We start from the raw sequence: 16,967 nt of genomic DNA, 5'->3' as shown, positions 1-16,967 counted from the left end.
AGCTGAATCTGATATTGCAGGATTGTACTGATTAGTCAAACCTTAAATAGATTTGTGTAAATAGTAAAATACTGAGTATCCTGACCACACGCTCATTCATTTTAAAGACCTTGTGCTATCACTTTTTTCTAACATTTAAAGTGTTCATTATGTCACAAGATAATGCTCCCCCCCCAAAAAAAAAAAAAAATTATTAACAGGAAAATAGTACAATTTATGTAAATGGGCCATTTCTATAAATAAGAGCTGAAGGTGTATCTGACAAGGTGTATGTGGACATTTACTTCAAGTTTACGTTTGATTGGCAGCCCACTTAAGGCATGCATGGTCGGTTCCATGCATAGCTGTATTCAGAAATGTGCAAAGCAGAATTTGTAATGCGACGCTGGCGCATGGTGCAGTACCGTGCATTTGTTTCATACAGGCGCAGTAACTGTGGAATTCTGCCTGATATGAAAACACAAAGAATAATAGCTTCCAGTACAAACATTACTACTGGGGAGGCAAACTGCAGGTTTCCTGTCAATCGGCAGCCAATCACAGCCTTGGGAATAAGGGGCATTAATTCTTTAGCCATTAGCCATGAACGAGTTAAATTAATCGCTGGTGCCAAATCACTCTGGAAATGAGCCCTCTAGAACTGGCATCTGAAGCTCAGGCATTGGTGCAGAAGTGGCAGAGGCTTGTCTCACAGGAGCAGGTCAGAGTGTGTTTTTACGGAAACGGGAACTCGGACTTGGGTACTGTACCCGCAACACACCTGTCTGGAAAAGGGACTGGTCTCTTGGGGTGGTGGAGAACAGACAAAGTAAAAAACATCTGATCTACATGTAATTTGTAATTCATTGCTTTCTATTTGGCAGACGCTTTTATCCAAAGTGACGTACAATAAGTGCACACTGAAGGTCAAACGCTACACAGAAAGTTTCCATGGTTTCACAGGGATCTCACACTGTGATCACAAACATGATGTTTTTCAGCCTTGACACAAAACCACCAGCTAGAACGGTGGGCCACCTGTAAAGGAGTCGCAGAGGATCAAGGGCTCGTCCGGGATTTGAACCCGGGACCTCTCGCACCCGAAGCGAGAATCATACCCCTAGACCAACGAGCCACAACAATCTGACTGCTTATTGGGTCAGTGAGGATATCTATTTGGCATTACCAATGTATTTTGTCTGCCAGAGGATGTTGCCTAATGTGATGTTGTGCAGAATCCCTGCTCAGTGGGCATGCTTTTGATTTGTTTGAATTTGCCGTTGCCAGACTCTTTATTTTTATGGTTTTCTGTGCAGTAAGTCCATGGAAAACAGCATTGTAAAGTTAGTTTTTGGATGATTTCCCGCATTACTAAAATGTATACACGGAAATATACATAATTTTTATGCAGTATGAAACCTGTAAATCTGTCAAATCTGCTTATTCTGTATCAGCCTGAAGAATACATATGACCAAGACAGAAGACTGAAGTGGATGTAAAAATATGACTTACTCCAGAGGTGCTTGCATTCTGCTTACGTTACATTACATTCACTATCAAGGGTCACGATTCGCTATTATGACTCATTTGCTACAAAGGGTCATTTGAGCGGCCGCCCTCCCGGCATGCATCTGGCATGTAGCACACTGAGACAGCTGCTAGGTACACAGTCCATTCCTCTCAACTCCAGATGCTCTGTCCTTAGAGCACCTTTAAAGGGAACTCACGGTGTTGTGAGATCGGTTTCCTGCAACCTGACTGGTTATAGCAAGCTTTGGCCGGCGTCGTGTTATCAGTAGAACCTGTTGCCGATCTCTTAAAGGCACGTAACCCACCAATCTTCAAATAAACATCTCTTCTCTGTCCCAGCCACAAATACAGTGTGTTTTTTTATGGAATAATCCAACAATTTATAAAGGAATTAGGTTTCCAGTGGAGGATTGACATGTGAATAGATTAATTTTTTACCAAAACCATACCCAGAAAACATATATTTTTAAAATGTAAAATATGTTTTTTATTGGAACTGTAAAAATGTGAACTTTTTCTCTCTCCCTGTCAGCTCCTATGACTGTTACGTACAGTTCTGTTGTATAAGTAAACAGTTGAGAGAAGGGCGGATCCACAGTGTACAGAGGAGCCTGACTCTGATTGGGCGAAGGTGACGGCTGAGCTCTTGTCATAGGGACATGAGAAAGCAGCAGGGCATGGGGATGGTACTTCAAAGCATTTCACCAGAGCAGGCATAATGAGTATCAGCTGAAAAGGATCAAGAACAGGTCCTCCCACTCCAATGCCTTCTATAGAAGTACTGTACGTACGATTTCCTGCAAGTCAAACAATGCAAAATAAAAAATCTGCAGGTGACATTGCCAATGCAATCTGACTGAATCAAATTGTGTGTAATCAGCATGTCTGTGTACACACACACACACATATTGGAATGTGAGCCACTGGAAGACACTTCATGCGCAACTTATTCACCAGCAGGAGGCAGTGGTGTGTGAGGAGAGGCCGTCGCAGTGAGGTGATAAAAACAGCAAAGAGGAAGCACTTCCCTTTATGAAAGGAACCCTGTATGGCTCAGTTCATATGGTGGTTCATTCACAACCCAAATACCATTTCCTCATGTGGCCAAGGGTTTGATTCCCAATCACGGAACTTTCTGTACTGTGCTCTCATCTCTGTGTGTATTCCTCTCTGCTTTAACCCCATCTAAAATATATATATATATATATATATATATATATATATATATACACACATACACACACTGAGCTCCAAAATGTTTAGTAGAAAGGCATCATTTTTCCTGATTTGGCTCTGTACTCCATAATTTTTGATTTGTAATCAAACAATGTGCATGCTGTCAAAGTGAAGTTGCTCAGCTTTTATTAAAGGGTATTACAATACATTTTGGTTTGGAAGTTACAGCACTTTTTGAACATAGCCCCCCATTTCAGGGCACCATGTTTGGGACAAATGGCTTCGCAGGTGTTGCTGAGTGTGTTCAGTCAGGTGTGTTCACTTGCTTGCTTTGAGCAGGTATGAGAGCGCTTTTAGTATCTAGTCTTGATTCTAGGTCTTTGGTTGCCTTTGGAGTCTGTTTTTGGTGTTTGTCAACATAAGGACCGGAGTTGTACCAATGAATATATTATATGCATACGCTCACTTCATTAGGTACACCTATCTTTTTATAACCGTGTAAGGAAAAGCCTTGTGTTAACCCTTCTCCTCTGTGCCACTTCTTATGACCAGTACTGTTGTGATGGACAACTGCTGTTTTTGCAGCATCCATTAGATGGCGCCATATTTTCTCTTTAGCATCCTATATGCAGGTGCTACACATACTGAAAAGCATCATGGAGTAGGACCTCACTCCTGGCTGGCTCAGCCAAAGAGGAAATTTGAGGACACAACCAGGGCCTAGGGCTTTATTGTAGAACCTGTGGCTTCATTAAGCATTCAGATTTCATGCAAGATGGCTGCTGTTTCCCTGAGAACTCGGCTGGTTTCAAGCCATCAATAATCTGTGGACTCCTGTCTATAACATGGATTTACTGCTGTTCATTGAGTTAAGAACAGTTCCTGACTAACCACTTCATCAAGACTATACGGGTACAACATTTTCTGATTATCTTTCTTATTTGGTAAAAAATATTTCAGTAGATCTTTAAAAAAAATTTATTCTCTGCTTTTTAATTAAATTTTGTATCAGTGTATCAACATGCATTGTGCTCCATGCAGCACACACATGTGCACACACACACAAAACACACACATACACACACGCACGCACATACATCCCACACACACACATACTATTTTTCTTTATTGCCCGTTCTTAATTTTTTTAAATTGCACAATGAATACGCTAAAAAAAAATTTTTTTTAAAGATATTTGAACGCTTTGGTTCAGGGTGTCCTAAAATTCGGCAGTGTAGGAACACACAGATCTGAGCAGTGCAGGCAGGCACTGGGATTGAAGGCCACTCCAGAATTCACCCTGCATTGCATTTATCTCCCCTTTCTGGGTTTTCCAGAGAGAAGACTGGCAAACATCAGTAATCAATACTGCACCAACACAGGGCATGCGGTGTAGATGCAGTAGTCAGTGTTGTTGTTGTTGAAGATCTAATATAGCTTGTTTTCAACAACTTTTTTCACATCTAGATGAGACTACATCAGGGTCTCGATATGTAGGAGATTAAAGTCCACATGGATTACACTGACATGTCTTAATGGTATCAGTCATGTTTATGAGGTTGTCAGCAAGGTGTGAATTAATTGAAATATGTTTAATTTTCCAAACTGAGCCGTTTTAACCGTCGTTTGACGTCCAGCACTCTGAATACCAAACACAAGTGCATCAGCATTTAAAAAACCTCAACTTATCCAACATGTAAAATATATTTATTTGATTTAATTTGGTAATTATTATCAAAGATATCAATTATCAATTAAATCATCAAATTCATTGAAAGGAAAAGCAGAACTGTTGGATCAACCTTTATCAACATGTACAAGCCAAAACTACATCAAAAATTTTTAAATTTATTTAAATTACAACAAATACAACCTTAAAACAATTAACAAAGGTTACAAACATCAGCAGTCACATAAGAAATGAATGAAAGAAGATATCAAACCACAGCATGTTTGTCCCAAAGTAATCCAAAATGCAAAAACCAAAAGGCAGCAGGATATTCCAATAGGACCAGAGATTAAATGTAGAACACCAGACCTAGATGCAGGACACAGATGCCCACTTACGACTAACTATTACAAACATCTTCTTTCCAAGCTGCCGAAACTGACTGCTAACTAAAGCAAAGCCGCATATTTTTTCTAGTGAAAGATAACAAGGGGCTGTGGAATGGACACGCCCTCTGACACACACACATACACTCACACACAGACACATACATTCACACCTCAGATGGTAAACCCCAGTTCCTGCTCTGCCTTATCTCTAGGCCAGGGGTGGCCAACTCCGGTCCTGGGGAGCCGCAGGGTCTGCGGGTTTTTGTTTTGACCTTAAATACAACAACCACTTACACAAAATAAACTAGGTGAGGTGAGTTAACTATGTAATCAACTGCTTTAATTGATCAATTAAGTGCCGAGTAAAAGCAAAAGCCAGCAGACCCTGCGGCTCTCCAGGACCTCGGTTGGCCACCCCTGCTCTAGGCTATGCTGGCCGAGAGCTTTGAAGTTTCCTGCAGCTGAGAACTGCCAAATAGTGAATTACGTGTCTGACAAGGTATTCAGCGATTTCTCATCAGCCAATAGGACAGGGGTAGGGTTCCAACAGCAGGTCAGATACTGCTCTTGGTAGCCACCTTGGAGAGAGCTGGATTCACATTCAATCCCACCTTTCATAAGATCAGCCTGTCTACTGTTGCAGATGTCCATGCACATATATGGATTTCCCAGCTTCTCTCATACCCAGATTAGAATTCATTTCCTTTCTGAAGATCTGAAATTCCTACATGGTTAGGGACACAGTTGGAATGTTCTAATGTTTCTAATGTTTCAGTACCACAGCTAAAATCAGTATTATACATATTTATTTTAGTGAAACTCAAAACTCATTCTCTTTAATCAGTAGAGAATAAAGTATGTAAAGTTTCACCCAGTAAGAGTCTTCAACATTATTCCCAGATATCACTTAAACAGGGATGATCTCTCCACAGGCTTTTGCCATTTCATGTCTTGTTTTCTGTGGCTTGATGTGCATCACTGTGTCTGAATATGGGGACCTGAAGTTCTGTAAAGAGCAGTCTAAACCTACAGACACCACTGGGTCTGTACCTGATGCACGTTCCAAGTCAGCTAAATGAGATCACCAATCAGCACTTGCCTCTGAGTAGAGCTATGTTTATTGGGATTGGGAATCAGAATAACGAGACATGTCATTGGCTGGTAATGCAGTTACTATGACATAGCATTATTAGGGAATATGCATGCACGTAAGGGGGGGGGGGGGGTTTAGGGGTTCCAGCTCAGCTCCTCTTATGGGCAGGAACTGCAGTCCCCCCCCCACCCAAGGGACTCATAGAACACAACCTGTCACTCAGCCAAGAATGGGCACTAACACACAAGCACTCCTAGAAAGAGAATGTCCGAAACACGTAGGAACCACACTCGAAAAGTGTCAATCTCTACACACACCCCCCAGAGAAATGCTCTTCAGCTGTAAAACATCTGACCAAATTATCTACTTCATCTCTCGCTTCTCGGGACAATTTGCTGAAATAGCCTGCCCTTGGGTGAGCTTCTGAACTGAAATCCATTCAGAGTAAAGAGGCTTTTCGTAACAATGGTATAAAGCGTTTGCACCTGGGCGAAGGAAAACGTGTTGCCATGGGTGATGTGTGCTGCCTCACATTGTAAGCACCGGATTTGGCACCTTGTGTGAGATAACATCTGTGCTCAGCCTCAACGTGCAGTCAGATCAAACTCCCCGGGTTTCAGTTTCGAACGTACGCTCATTTCAGAACTCGTTCAGAGAAGCAGGAGTCCCCACTCGTTTCCGAATGCGGTCAGAGTGGGGTGCAGGCTTAGGTTTAGTGATTTTGGCCCATCGCTAAAACACCTATTTCAGCAAAACAGGGTCTTGACTGAAAAGCAGGATTGCTACTCTTACATGTACACCTGCTATTGTCCGTTTCAAGATGCTACTATATATATATATATATATACATATATGCAATGCAAGTTAATTATAATGTGAACCACTGATATTTAATTAAAGACCATTTCAATTCAATTCAAATTGATAACACGACGAAGGAAAGTAAGTGGTGCAAATGCTGGTGGCTACACATCAATATGCTACATTGATCCTCTTTGCACTGGCAGACGCATTCATCAGACAGAGCTTGTTTTGCAGGTTTATTTTTAAAGGAACCCCACTTTCACCCTGAACCTACAGCATAACATTAGCTAAACCAATTAGAGAAACAAAACCATGCAGTCTGGGCACCTGTGTAGCCTCACTCTGTCTAATACAAACTCTCTAGGCTCTGTTCCAGACATGGAAACTGCCTTCTGACTTTATTATCTAACCAGCGGTAATACATTATCAGTAGGCTAATTTAATCAAATCTGCCTTCTACATCAGTGCATTCAAACCTGGTTAATGGCCCTAGTAGAGGGATTTCCTAATTGGTTAATGGTACTGGTAGAGAAATTGTCTCATTGGTTAATTGTACTGGTAGAGAAATTTGCTTACTGGTTAATGGTACTGGTAGAAAGATTTACTTATTGGTTAATTGTACTGGCAGAGAGATTTCCTCATTGGATAATGGTACCACTAGACAGTTTTCCTCATTGGTTAATGGTATTTTGGGATACACCTCTCTGGAGCAGCCACCACAAAGCAGTAAATAAGGATGGGAAAAAGATAGTACTGCATTTATGTAGAAGCCAAGGTCTGTTCACAGCCAATGACATTAGATGGAACTCCAAAGGTGGTCATTCGGAAATCTTAATGATATTAGATGGAACCCCAAAGGTGGTCATTCGGGGGAAATCTTAATGAAATTAGATGGAACTCCAAAGGTGGTCATTCGGGGGAAATCTTAATGAAATTAGATGGAACTCCAAAGGTGGTCATTCAAGGAAATCCTAATGAAATTAGATGGAACTCCAAAGGTGGTCATTCAAGGAAATCTTAGTGAAATTAGATGGACATAATTGTCATTCAGGGTTAATCTTTGTTGAATACTCATTAAAACAAGCTATGAATTTGTGCCAGTGCTGCACTGGGCCAGTGGGGGATTTAATAGTTTTGTCATACATTTATTATGACGGTAAATATTTTTGGCTTTTATTTTGCTCTTTAGCTGGCAAATTCATGGTTCACCAGTCAAGGCTTGTATGATCAGTGATCAGGTTTAATGAACAACCTGTGCAATCAAAGTCATACATTTAATAGTTTTACACAAAAACCAAAAGAATAAAGTACATTTTGATTCTGTTGAGATTTTTTTTTTTTTTTTCTGAAAGCATCAGATCTTATACTCTCCACTCTGGGTGTAGTATATCCATACAGAACAATCCCATCTCCAGCTCATTTGTTTCAGAATGCCATATTTTACATCAAAAGTAATTTTTCAAATTATTTTCCTGTTTATACATTTTAAAAAGCAAGCAAACATCTTTACTATGCCGCTTAATGACTGTGCTATATGCAAGGAAAAATCTACTGTTTGGGTCAGGGTTTCTCCTTCTAAAAAATTCATTGGCACTGCCTGGTTACACTCACTTGTGATCATTACAGTGCTTCTGCTCTGACTGGTGCTAGCTCACCTGTGTGGGTCACGGGGCCTGGTTAGCTAAGACCTTTAGCATACGCAAATCTTTAAGCACACACAAAACTAATAAACCAAACAATGATTGGTGCAAAACAAATACCATGGCCAATCACTGTTCATGTAATTGGCTTTGAGCATGCTAAAAGGTTTTTCACATGCTACAGCTACACATCTTAGTAAATCAGGCCCATAATATGGAAAATGAGTGTGAGAACCTACAGAAATATTGGTGGAAGAATATAGGAATATATATATTTTTTAAAACTATTTGACACGGATACTTTAGTATCTGAGGGAATCAAACCATTAGACTCACAACTGAGACAATGTGTGCATCTCTCTCAGAACCTCTGTACTCATTGAGGAGAAGAAAGAACCCACCATTTTAGTACAACAGAAACAATCATTTAAAGCACTCAAAGATGGCTTGACTAAAGCTGGTTTCCTTCCATACTTTCACTTGGTTGCATCCTTGCACTGTTACATTTGAGTTCAGTCAATACCATTCAGTACTGACCAAGGAACCCTGGCAGAGTGTTGCAGCAGATTTCCTTGGTCCTGTCTCATCTCTATATTGCATTCTTGTGGTGGAAAAATGACCAGAGGAGAAACTGCCATGCTACCATCCGTCACCACTACAAAGTTAGCTGATAGCCTAGCATCCATCTACAGTCATTATGGACTACTAGTCTTGATCGAGTCAGGCAGCAGTCAATATTTTTTAAGTTTTGTGACTAGTGTGAGAAAAATTGGATTTGCCTGAGAACAATGCTAATTCTAGTACAATGAGGTACAACATCAAAACACATCACGTTCAAAGTGTCGTTCTAGAAAAAGAACACAACCAAAAATGAGACCTAATAAATATTTAACTACATACATGTACAGAACTATAGCTCATGCCACTGCTGCTCCTGGATCTTAGATCTTGAGCCAGATCTCAAATGAATGATGCAGGTTTAAATAATATGGAATATATTTTACGGAATACATTACTCTTATGTGGAAGTTGACGATTGTGTAAAAGGACTCAGAGGGAATAATTTTAACTTTTAAAATTAATCACTAATAGGCTGGGCACCGCAACCCTGACTTGGACTATGCGGTTAGAGAATGGATGGTCTAATTTCTGGTACTTTGGACCTTGCAACATGTGGTCACAATGTCAAGTCTACATGGTAAGCACTTCATAATGGTAATACATGGTAAGCACATCATACAAGATACTGGCTAAACATGCATTCGTTTGGAACTAGTATATTGTATAGTGTGCTCACATCTAGTAATTATTTATAATATATAATAGTATAATAATTTCATTGAAGTGCTCTATGGGTGCTCAAACTGACATAGGCTGTGTGTATTCAGCCAGAGTATATTCAGAACATTGAAGATTATACACGCATGTGCAAATTTAATGAAATTTCAATTTCAATCAAAGTTATATTTCTTTAGTATGTTATAGTATTGATCGCTCTCTGACTTTACCCAACTAGATGAAATTACTGAACGCATGTAAAGCTTGCTTGCTTCAAAGGACAGAAGCCTAGAATTTGCCAGGGTAAACTTGACTGCATTAGCCACCTTTTTGATATGATTTGAATCCAAAATGATACCTACACCTTTAAAATCAGTAGTCTACAACGTTAATTACTTAAGAAAAAAAACAATAATTCTATGGTTGCATCTCACTTTATGAAATCACATTTTCAGTTAAATGTAACACCTACAATTCTTAAAATAAGGCACAATACTAATGTTTTGGCACCGTAAGTTACGCAATGTACATTCAGGGGGGAGAGCGAACTGCACGTGTAATCACGAGCTGCGTCTGCGCTAGTTACACCACGCTTCTGTTCAGCTCAGTGTGCTACACACTGCAGTGACCGCACAGTTGCAAGGCTCGCCCTGGCGCAGTATGGGTGAGTATCTCACTTAACACATCGCCGGAAAAATTATTCAGACCACTTGATACCGTTAGGAAGTTATCTCCAAAAAAAAATGAACCACTGTATAATCATAAATTAATTACACAACCCGCTCGTAACGTATTGCTGGAAATCGTTTGTCCTACTCAGTTCCCCCTAGTGGTGCCCTTGCGCTCGACTGGATCTGAGAACATTGAAAACACAAACACGGTAAGCGTTGTGTATTCTTATAACATACCGTCCGATATACCAAAACGTTGTATTGAAAATATCATTCATTTTCTATTAACACTTACTTAAATACCGTTCGACCTGTATGTAAGACACATGAACACATTGCATAAATGTGTAGAGCAATGGAACATACCCTGCACGTAAGCACGACGGGAAACATAGTTTGCAGAGCTATTTTTAACTATCAGAGCGGTCAAGCGGATTACACGTACTAAACTACTTTACCAACAATGCACTGCCGCACGTTATGACGACAGCAACGGTGTGTTGAGTCTCCCAAGATGGCGGCGTTCGGAAGGAGGCGCGGTGTCCCAGTCAACAGGGAGAGGTCAGTGATACTTTAATATGCCCGTCAAGTGAACTTTTAGTGCAAAACTCTTTGCAGTCGCACTTGCGCTTAACGACGATAGTCAAGTTCGTAATCAGAAGAATTTGCAAAGTTGACGTTGGTTGTCAATATACAGTATGCTTGGCTATGTGGGTCCTCGTGTTGTTTTGATTTAATTGCTAACATTAGCTAGCATAATGTAGTTTTCCCATTACTAGCGCGCTAGCCAGCCTAGTATGAAATGTGATACGACTCAGGATGTTTGCAAACTGCCTTGTAAACTATAGCAAGCCATACGTACATAAAACTATCCAGCGATGTGTAGTTGCATATAATTGCCCGCATGCCCCATCTATAAGGATTCCAGTGGAAGCCAACGAAGCACAGAAGTAGACTAGCTAGTTAGCTAGCAATTTAACGTAAAAAGACCACAAAACATGAACGCAAATCGAAGGAATACAAGTATACCTTAATATAACCAATAGTAGTAGATTAGACTATTTGTATGTGGCGGAGTAATTCTAGCGACCCCTTTTCAGATTAACCGCCTAGCTCAGTTCGTCTCAATTAGTCCACCAGTAGTTATCTCTACTTTAGTCTTCTTTAAGGCAGATTTTGCTTGTTAGCAATGCAATGTATAAAGGAGGGAAAAGTAGATAATTGCGATTGAAGGCCTCTAGTTATTTGACAGCAATTTGCGTAGTTAATTAATAGTTAGAGCCGGTTTGGTACTACCTAGCTACAACTTTATTAACCAATGAGTTAGCCATCTTGGCTTTTCTTTACCTTGGCAACCTACATTTTGCTGGCTGTACGCTTTTGGAAAATTATACACAATGTGTTTCTCGGGGAATGACAGATGTTATTTTAACACTTGCTGCTAACAAGATAGAGAAAGAAATTAGTGAAGCTGTAGCTAGAATAGCTAACTTAGTGTTAAGATACCTTGCTGGATCACTGACTAGCTTATGTGGGTGCTACCTGCCTCATGCAATCGTGATCTTTATTTGTTTTCTGGATGTTTAAGAGCTAGTATCACCTCCCAGCGATAGATAAGACACGTAGCTGACCCCGCCGGCATACTTATTGCAACCGCATCATAACGTTAGTCCCGGCCAGGCCTGTCTCTTTTAGACATTTTTTTCTGCCAACATTTTGCGTGTGGACTTCCACTGACCTGGGTAAATCAAGCTCTGTCGGCGTCTGTCCGTAGTAAAAAGACTGTTTGGAAAGTGTGACTGATTACTTCAGTAACAAAGTAAATAGCGAGCATAAAAGGGCTCGATTTCTCAAGCAACAACAATAACAACCCCGCAGAGTTGTGTAAGAAGTTCAGGGGGTTGAGTGTTTCGGGTGAGTGGTGTTATGTGGACATTTCGGCACGTTCACGGCGGCACGAGGGCCGTCGACATGACGTCAAGCTGTTAACATTGTTGGTCCGTGAGGGTTTCAGTGCAACTGTAGGCCGGGATGGGAGCCGTTACGTCCTAATCATTATGGTTTTCTGGACGCTAATATTACGATATTGGTTTAAACAGCAACGTATACACTTCTGTCACTTTTGTTAAAATTGCACTGTCAAAAATACTTTAACAACTTTACTGATTTGAGTGATCGCATATTCACCTTAGATGGATATTATAAAAGCACCTACCCAAAGGAATCAGTCAGACACTTCCACATGAAAATTGTCACGATCGTTCTCTGGGAATGAGAAAGTTCCGGTAAGGAAGCATAAGTGATTTGAGGTTTTCGGTACATGGAATAGGTAGGCATGCGTTGTTCTACTGGTTATGGTATGTTGCATAGTTTAGGGGTCATTTGTCCTACTTCATAAAGAGACTTAAGCACAGTAGGTTAAAATGACTGCGTGTGCACGCACTTGCTCTTTTAAGGAGAAATGTCATCTTCGGTTAAATCAAAAAACGACATCACACACCCCACTCTGGAATGCAGAATGGGAGGATATACGGAGACGTGTTTACTAAATTTCTTCCTTAGTTTTGACTTTCCTCTGCTAAATAAGCAAGGAGTATATTTGGACTTGGGTCCAGCGAGGTTTACATTGTGTCGCAGTGGGATCCATCATAGTTATAGCAGGTCGTCTCTGATGGAAAATTCTCATATTAATGTAGGGCCTTTAAGAGATTAGTTTTTTTTAAGTTGCATATGCATGTTGAAAAGGTCAGCCACATTTTTTTCATGGCGCACTAAAGTTAGTGGGTTTTAACTGGAGAGGCAGTGTGTGGAATGGTTTTATATTTCCATATTCATAAATCACTTCCCTTAAATTGGGAATTCAAATGAATTGGCAAATTACTGTCAAGCTGGAGGTGACTCGGGGCAAACATACAACACTTTTATTCTAAAAGCATTAAACCTCCATTCACAATCCTTGCCGAGTCCTCATAATAGAAATAAATGTTACAATTATGCATAAATATCCACTAATAGGGCCCTCACTATAAATAGTGACTTTTACTGTGACTTTCATTGCGTGGGGAAGTTTGCCTTATAGTTTTATTGTTTTAATAAGTTATCTATTTAACAGGGATCATAATCTTGGGCAGCGCAGTTCAAATATTGGCTTTGTAAAGACATAAATATCTGTTTAAATGTAAAGACATTACAAGTATGGGGGGTTGTGAGTGAATGCGTGTGCATGCATGCGTGTGTGTGAGTACTTTTGTGTATGTTTGTGTCTGTGTGTGAGAGAGTTTGCGTGCATGTGCATGTGATGTATGTGTGTGTGGCTGGGGTTCCCATCGTGCCCACGTTGGGAGGAACTTGTTGGTGTGCGTTCATTTAGCCTACATCAGGATGCCTTTCCTTGCAGCCATGCGACGTACAGTCGGGCTGAAGTTAAACCGCTTTGTCCTCTCGCCTTGCTGAAGAAGAAAAGGTTACTGGCACGGCTGCCTGTGCGGTTTTTAGGGGGAGCCCTCCGTTAAGGTGTTTTTCTGTTCGTTTTTGGTCCACCTTTAAGGGTGCTCTCCGAGCTGTCCTCTGCCTGCCGCTTCAGGTCAGACAGCATTCCCTCCATCAAAAGGGGCGCGTCTTTTCTTAATTTAAGCATTCCACACCGAAACTAAGGACCAGGAGCCTATCGTCACCTTGCCCGTAGTCGGACGCTTGCCCTAACCTGGACACGCTCCCTTGTGGCGTACGTCCCGTCATTTTCATTGAAAATTTCGAAAGCACGTGGGCAAAAAAAGTAGTTGTCCTGTATTTAGGGTGATGAAACTACCTTTGTGTGAAATTTCACGTCAATCTAAACATATGGTCATATCACGAAGTGTTTAATAAACATCACCCTGTCCGAGTGGATAAAATGGGCCAGTTCGGCACTGACGACGACGTCGGTAGAGTTGACAGTCTACTCTCGCAGGCTTTGCATGGGGGGGGGGGGGGTCTGTCTACGGGTAGGCTAGCCATGCGGCTAGGCTAACCGGCGAAGGTCTTCTAGTTTTCCAACTGTGAAGGAAATAAGGTTAGCTGACCTTACAATTCATGTATTTATGTGTTTGTGACAAGTGGTGCATTGTTTCAGGCTGTTTATATATCGGGTAAACGGACATGGAACGCAGGCACACATTATTATACGAGAAAGGCGTCCATCTACGGGTAACCTGACGATAATTGGTGGGGGAGAGGGGGAACCTACAAGCTTTTCACCAAGTATTTTCCTTCCTAACCCTGTTTTCCTCTCTCTTCCATCCCCATAATATTCTCTCTTCAATCTGGCCCTCATCCTTCCCTCCCCCCGTCCTTCCCTCCCCTCTGTCCTTCCTTTCCCTCCCCTCCCCTCCCCGCGCAGGGGAATAATGGCCGCCTCGGACTGCTACATCGTTCACGAGATCTACAGCGGGGAGAACGCACAGGACCAGTTCGAGTACGAGCTGGAGCAGGCCCTGGAGGCCCAGTACCAGTACATCGTGATCGAGCCCACACGCATCGGCGACGAGACGGCGCGCTGGGTGGCGGTGGGCAACTGCCTGCACAAGACGGCGGTGCTGTCGGGGGCGGCCTGCCTGCTGACGCCGCTCTCGCTGCCGCTGGAGTACTCGCGCTACGTGGCGCTGCCCGCCGGGGCGCTCAGCGTGGCCTGCGCCACCCTCTACGGCATCTCCTGGCAGTTCGACCCCTGCTGCAAGTACCAGGTGGAGCACGACGGCCACAAACTGTCCCGCCTGCCGCTGCACACGCTCACCTCCTCGGCGCCCGTGGTGCTGGTGCGCAAGGACGACGTGCACAGAAAGAGACTCCACAACACGATAGCGCTGGCCGCCCTGGCCTACTGCGTCAAGAAGATCTACGAACTGTACGCCGTATGATTCGCGGGGGGAGGAGGAGGAGGAGGAGGGGGGGAGGAGACGCGGCGGGAAGGGCGGGGGGCTCGGGGGAACGCGCCCGAGAAACGGCGGCAGCGGCGACGGAAAAGCTCGTCCGGCCGTTTCGCCGCTCGAGCGGTTTTTTGGTCGTTTGATGGTTCGGAGGACAATAGCGAAAACTAGGGAGTTTTTTTTTTTTCTTCTGTTTTTGTTTTGTTTTCCCCTCTAATTGTTTTCTCTGACATCACCAGTGCACTTATTTGACCTTGTATGTACATGTCCACCCCCGTCATTCATACGCTAAATTTGTGAACATAGGTTAAAGTCAACATCTCTGAGACTTGAGATGACGGGAGTGGGACAGACATGTTCGAGTATTAACGGTCTGATATTTTTGTCCTTGTAGTTTATTGTACCATTTCCTGCTGGTCGCCACTTCATTAAACGTTAGGATATTTGAAACTCCCTTTACTTTTCTGCATGTTGTTTTGCTTCAGAGCCCAGTCCGCTTCCAGACTTCTGTAACTGAACGGGTGGGGAAACGTGGGTTCATCTTTCCTTTAACTCTGCTTCAGTGTAAGGGCGTTCTCCCGCACACCGTTCCACACACCATCCCACACAAATCCCCAGCGCCGTTGCTCCGATGAAGGTCCTGGATCTGTTTTTTTACCCCTCAAACAAAATATGCTTGTCTTCATTAGAAGAAAAATAACTCCTTTCCAAATGATTGTTGGGAAGTTGCATTTCAGACAGCTGGAAATTGTTTTATAGAGTTGTTAAAGTAGAGAATACAAACAGCACTTGCAGACAGGACAGGAATGGACTTTCAGGTAATAAGCTGTACCGTGGAACGTCAAATTTAACAAGAGCTAGTGGAGACAGACTAGGAGCAGCCATCTTAATGTTGCTTACTTGTATGTGCAGTCATACTCTGTGTGGTCCTGGAAGACATTTCACACACATTGTGCTATTTTGGGGTGTAAATGAGAAACCTGGAAGCAGGGGCACCTGACTTCAAATGTGAACGCAGCATCAGAACAAGATGGCCACGCAGACAAGGTCTGCTTTCCCCACAACGGGGAACAAATTTCTCAAGTCACCCATCGTCTGAGACATGAATGTCAGTCTAAGACACTATTCGATAAAGTATTTGCGTTCATATTTTATCAAGATCATCTAGTTCATGAATCATTAGTGTACGTTCACCATTTATTGGTTCTGTGAGCTGATGTTGTATTCCTGTAGTACAGCAGGATTGTTGGGGGGGGGGGGGGGGGGGGTATTGGTGTCTCCTCAAAGTTAACGTGGCAGAGGATGCTTTGTTAACTTGTATGCTAGTTTGGGCATAGAAATAAGGGACTGAATTTAATCCTTCCATTCTGCAGTTTGGCATTTGTTTCAGTGACCTTTTTGGTCTTCTTTTTCTTGTTAGTTTTCCATTTAACTTCTCAAAATGCCACAAAACCGAATTTCATTTCATTTCTGGAGTCAAGTCACTGTTCATGTACAGCTAATGTAAATCAGTTTTTTTTTAACAGTCCTCAAGATGCACATGTTGAATTTGTCTTAAAGGTCTTGGATTATATATTAAAAGCCTTTCTGCTATACGAGGCATGTCTTGACAAGTCCCGCATTATCGTGAATGAAATCCCAGGAAAAGATAAGCTCAGAGCAGCCCTTCCTAACACTTCCTCCCCCCCCCCTCCCCAGGAAGGATATTGATGACCTTTGACACCATTTTACACTCGGCTCTCATTGGCCGGAGACTCCCTCGCAGTCAGCATCTGAACAAAATGCACTTTGCCATAAAGCAGAACGGAACAAACGCAGAGTTAACACAACTGA

The 16,967-nt window shown here is 42.2% G+C and overlaps 1 protein-coding gene and 1 non-coding gene across 4 annotated transcripts; one reads left to right on the top strand and one right to left on the bottom strand.

Annotated features, from left to right (window-relative positions):
- Positions 1–1,042: 1,042 nt before the first annotated feature.
- Positions 1,043–1,114, bottom strand: trnap-cgg. The gene has a single exon. It is a non-coding gene; the product is annotated as a tRNA-Pro (tRNA).
- An 8,963-nt stretch (positions 1,115–10,077) lies between these two features.
- On the top strand, positions 10,078–15,589 carry tmem11 (transmembrane protein 11). Of its 3 annotated transcripts, XM_035397941.1 has the most exons (4): positions 10,079–10,223; positions 10,380–10,439; positions 10,721–10,791; positions 14,609–15,589. In XM_035397941.1, the coding sequence occupies exons 3-4, from the start codon at positions 10,745–10,747 to the stop codon at positions 15,123–15,125; spliced, it is 564 nt and encodes a 187-aa protein (XP_035253832.1). In that variant the 5' UTR covers positions 10,079–10,223; positions 10,380–10,439; positions 10,721–10,744; the 3' UTR covers positions 15,126–15,589. The 3 variants fall into 3 exon arrangements, with proteins under 3 accessions (XP_035253833.1, XP_035253832.1, XP_035253834.1); XM_035397942.1 differs by lacking the exon at positions 10,721–10,791 and having other exon boundaries at positions 10,078–10,223; XM_035397943.1 differs by lacking the exons at positions 10,380–10,439; positions 10,721–10,791 and having other exon boundaries at positions 10,092–10,223.
- The last annotated feature ends 1,378 nt before the right edge of the window (positions 15,590–16,967 follow it).

Source organism: Anguilla anguilla, chromosome 17 (genome assembly GCF_013347855.1).
Source record: "Anguilla anguilla isolate fAngAng1 chromosome 17, fAngAng1.pri, whole genome shotgun sequence".
Lineage (NCBI taxonomy): Eukaryota > Metazoa > Chordata > Actinopteri > Anguilliformes > Anguillidae > Anguilla > Anguilla anguilla.
Note: the sequence above shows the minus strand (reverse complement) of the source record. Positions and strands in the feature narration are given on the sequence as shown.